General features: G+C 43.4%; 1 protein-coding gene across 1 annotated transcript; it reads left to right on the top strand.

The window, feature by feature from the left end:
- Positions 1-3,565: 3,565 nt before the first annotated feature.
- LOC140985903 (uncharacterized) lies at positions 3,566-4,111 on the top strand. Its single transcript, XM_073453847.1, has one exon. It carries the CDS (start codon positions 3,566-3,568, stop codon positions 4,109-4,111), a length of 546 nt encoding a protein of 181 aa, XP_073309948.1.

Raw genomic sequence — 4,111 nt, 5'->3', positions numbered from 1 at the left:
AAGCATGTATTTGATCGAGGATGCAAAGTTATGGTGGCGGGCTCGTCTATCTGATGATGCTAGTGCAAACCGTGACAAGATTGAGACATGGGAGACCCTGAAACGAGAATTGAAAGAACAGTTCCTACCTAGCAATACTTCGTGGCTTGCTAGGGAGTCACTTTGAAAATTGAAGCATTCTGGAACTACTCGGGATTATGTTAAGGATTTCAGTTCGTTGATGTTGGATGTAAGGGATATGTCCGAGGAAGACAAACTCTTCAATTTCCTCGCAGGATTGCAACCTTGGGCCCAAGCTGAATTGCAAAGGCAAGGAGTCAAGGATTTGCCATCCGCCATTGCTGCTGCTGATAGGTTGGTTGATTTCAAAGCCATTGGTGCTAGTGATGCTGTCTAGAAGCGAAATGATGCGAAAGACAAAGGCAAGCCTAAGTTTGTCAAATCTGACAAATTTAGGAAAAAGAAGAGCAAGAAAGTTGGTGAAAGCATCACCACCAAAGAGACCAAGGAAACCTATGTCTTTGATAAAACGAAGCGTGGGTGCTTCATATGCAATGGTGACCACCGAATGCGAGATTGTCCAAAGAAGGAGAAACTATCTGCATTGGTGGCCGAAGAAGAGAAGGCGTAGAAAGAAGATGGTCCCTCGTTGGTGAATCGTTTACAATGGTTGGGTGCTCTACATGCTAATTCGTCTCAATCTAAAGGCTTAATGTATGTGAAAGCCCTCATTAATGGTCGTGAGATTATGGCCATGGTGGACACAGGTGCAACACATAACTTTGTTGCTGAAAGGGAAGTTCAGTCGTTGGGTTTGAAGCTTGCCCAACACTCGAGTCAAATAAAGGCATTGAATTCTGAAGCAAAGCCAATCAATGGAGTGACCAATGTGGAACTTAAGGTGGGGAGTTGGTCCGGACAGTGCGGTTTGATGGCTGTTCCTCTTGATGACTTTGATGTCATTCTAGTCAATGAATTCTTGGTTGTGGATCAAGTTGCAGTGATGCCACACTTGGGTGGATTATTGATTACGGATGTCAATAATCCTTCTTTCGTGAAAGGGTTGAATGATGTGACTACAATGTCCGGAAAGAAGGCAGGTCTGATTTCGGTCATTCAGATTGAGAAGGGCTTGAAACATGGTGATGTTACCTATGTTGCAGCCATGGTCGAAATTAAGCCCGATGTGTATCAAGAAGTGCCCGATGCAGTTGCTGATTTGCTTGAGAAATTCCATGACATAATGCCCGTGGAGTTGCCCAAGTCCTTGCCTCCTCGACGTGCTGTTGATCATAAAATCGAATTGGAACCGGGTGCGGTGGTGCCTGCAAAGGCTCCGTACTGAATGAGTCCCTCGGAACTTGTTGAAATGAGGAAACAATTGACGGAGTTGTTGGATTGTGGGATGATTCAACCATCTAAGGCTCCATTCGGATCACCAGTGCTGTTCCAAAAGAAACAGGATGGGATGCTAAGGATGTGCATCGATTATAGGGCTTTTAATAAGGTTACTATAAAAAATAAGTACCCTATTCCAAATGTCCTGGATTTATTCGACAAGCTGTCAAGGGCGAGATACTTCACTAAGATTGATCTAAGATCAGGTTATTGGCAAGTGAGGATTGCTGAAGGAGATGAGGCAAAGACCACTTGTGTCACAAGGTACGGTTCTTACGAATTTCTTGTGATGCCCTTCGGTCTTACAAATGCTCCTGCAACGTTTTGCAACCTGATGAATGATGTACTGTTTGAGTATTTGGATCGTTTTGTGGTTGTGTATTTGGATGGCATTGTGGTATATAGTGAGTCTTTGGAAGATCACTTGATGCATTTGACTGATGTATTCCCACGCCTTAGAGAATACGAGTTGTATGTGAAAAAAAAGAAGTGTGAATTCTGTAGGGATCAGATTACATTCCTTGGACATGTGATAAGCCATGGAAAGATTCACATGTATAAAAAAAAGGTGCAAACGATTGTTGATTGGTTTGCCCCGACGAAAGAATCTGAGTTAAGGTCTTTTTTGGGATTAACCAATTACTACAGGAGATTCATTATGGGGTATTCTCGGATCGTTGGGCCATTGACTGATTTATTGAGGAAAGGCAACAAATATGTTTGGTTGGTTCAGTGTGTGGAGGCATTTGAGACTCTCAAGAAGGCCATTGTGTCAGAACCCGTGCTGAGATTGCCTGAGTTTGACAAGCCATTTGAAGTGTTTACAGATGCATCGGACCATGCATTGGGTGGAGTTCTTATGCAAGAACGTCACCCCATTGCCTTTGAAAGTCGGAAACTGAAGGATGCCGAGGTGAGGTACTCGACTCATGAAAAAGAAATGATGGCAGTAGTGCATTGTTTGGAGGTGTGGAGACATTATTTGCTTGGCACAAAGTTTATTGTAATCACAGACAATGTGGCGAACACTTATTTTCAGACTCAAAAGAAGTTGACTCCTAAACAAGCACGCTGGCAAGAATTCCTAAGTGAGTTCGATTTTCAGTTGGTTCACAAGGCTAGGAAGCATAATGAAGTTGCTGATGCTCTTAGTCGAAAATCTGTACATGACTATGTATCAGCATTGACAGTAATTGAGTCGGATTTCTTGGGTAGAATTCGTGAGGCAGCTCCTCTTGACAAGGTGTATCAGAAGCTGGTTGATCAAGTGCGGAATGGGGAGATTCGTAAGTATTGGATCGATGATGAGCTTTTGTTTGCCAAGGGAAATAGGGCTTATGTTCCAAGTGGCCCTCTTCGAAAGGAATTACTTCGAGAAACACATGATCCTCAATGGGCTGGTCACCCAGGTGTTGCTCGAATGTTGGCCTTGCTGTCTCGGACTTATTATTGGCCGAAGATGGAAGAAGATGTGGAACATTATGTCAAAACTTGTCTTGTTTGTCAACTGGATAAGACGGAAAGATTGAAAGAAGCAGGATTGTTGCAACCATTGCCTATCTCTGAGCGGCCGTGGCAGTCCGTCTCTATGGATTTCATTCTTGGCTTTCCAAAAGTGAATGGTTTGGCTTCCATTCTCGTTGTGGTGGATCGCTTTACAAAATATGCAGTATTTATCGGTGCTCCAAAGGTATGTTCCGCAGAACTTACTGCCGAGTTAATTTTCAAGAATGTTATCAAATACTTTGGTGTTCCACAAGATATTGTGGGTGATAGGGACACAAGGTTCACGGGAAGGTTCTGGACTGCTTTGTTCAACATGATGGGTTCGGAGTTAAAATTCTCTACTGCCAATCATCCTCAAACTGATGGGCAGACTGAGAGAATGAATCAATTGTTGGAGGAATACATGAGGCATTATGTGACAGCAAGTCAGCGTAATTGGGCAGATTTGCTTGACGTTGCACCATTCTCATATAATTTGCACAAGTCATCGGCTACTGGTTTGAGTCCCTTTGAGTTGTTGTATAGCTTTCAACCAACAACACCTCATGAAGTTGCTTTGCAGAAAAGTGGGGGTGATTGTCCTGCTGCTTATCGGTTTGCAAGAGCAAAGCAAGAGTTATTGGATGAAGCAAAGGATAGCTTGGCCAAAGCCTAACGCAGAATGAAGAAGTATGCGGACAAAGGTCGAAGGGATGTTGAATTCCAGGTTGGTGAGCGAGTGCTTTTGAAGTTAACTCCTCAAATTTGGAAGAAAATCAGTGCAAAGACGGTGCATCATGGGTTGGTTCCTCGGTATGATGGTCCCTTCGAAGTTATGACTAAAGTGGGGAAAGTTGCCTACAGGTTGAAGCTGCCTGATAGGTTGAAGATTCATCCAACTTTTCATGTGAGTTTTCTGAAGAAGTTTCAAGAAGATAAGACTAGAGTGCAGACAAGTCGTGCACCGCCAGTTGTTCGGTATGTGTTTGATCGAAAAGTTGAACGAATTCTGGATGACAGAGTTTTGGGTCAAAGTAAGAAGAATCGAAGAGTTGATTACTTAGTCCAATGGGTGGGCGATTCTGAGGCAGATGCTACTTGGATCCGAAATGTTAATTTGTGGCAGTTTGAAGATGAAATTGCCGAGTATGAGAAAAGGAAAGAATTACTAGGGGTTTCGACGAGGACGTCGAGTTCTTCTAGTGGGGGTGGTATGTTAGACCCTTAA

The sequence above is a fragment of the Primulina huaijiensis genome, chromosome 10, assembly GCF_012295235.1.
Source record: "Primulina huaijiensis isolate GDHJ02 chromosome 10, ASM1229523v2, whole genome shotgun sequence".
Classification (NCBI taxonomy): Eukaryota; Viridiplantae; Streptophyta; class Magnoliopsida; order Lamiales; family Gesneriaceae; genus Primulina; species Primulina huaijiensis.
The sequence above is the reverse complement of the archived record's forward strand: the minus strand, read 5'-3'. Positions and strand labels throughout refer to the sequence as shown.

What these genes read in the sequence shown, in the direction of transcription:
- LOC140985903 (XM_073453847.1), top strand. Translation starts at nt 3,566, where the DNA reads ATGAAGAAGTATGCGGACAAAGGTCGAAGGGATGTTGAATTCCAGGTT.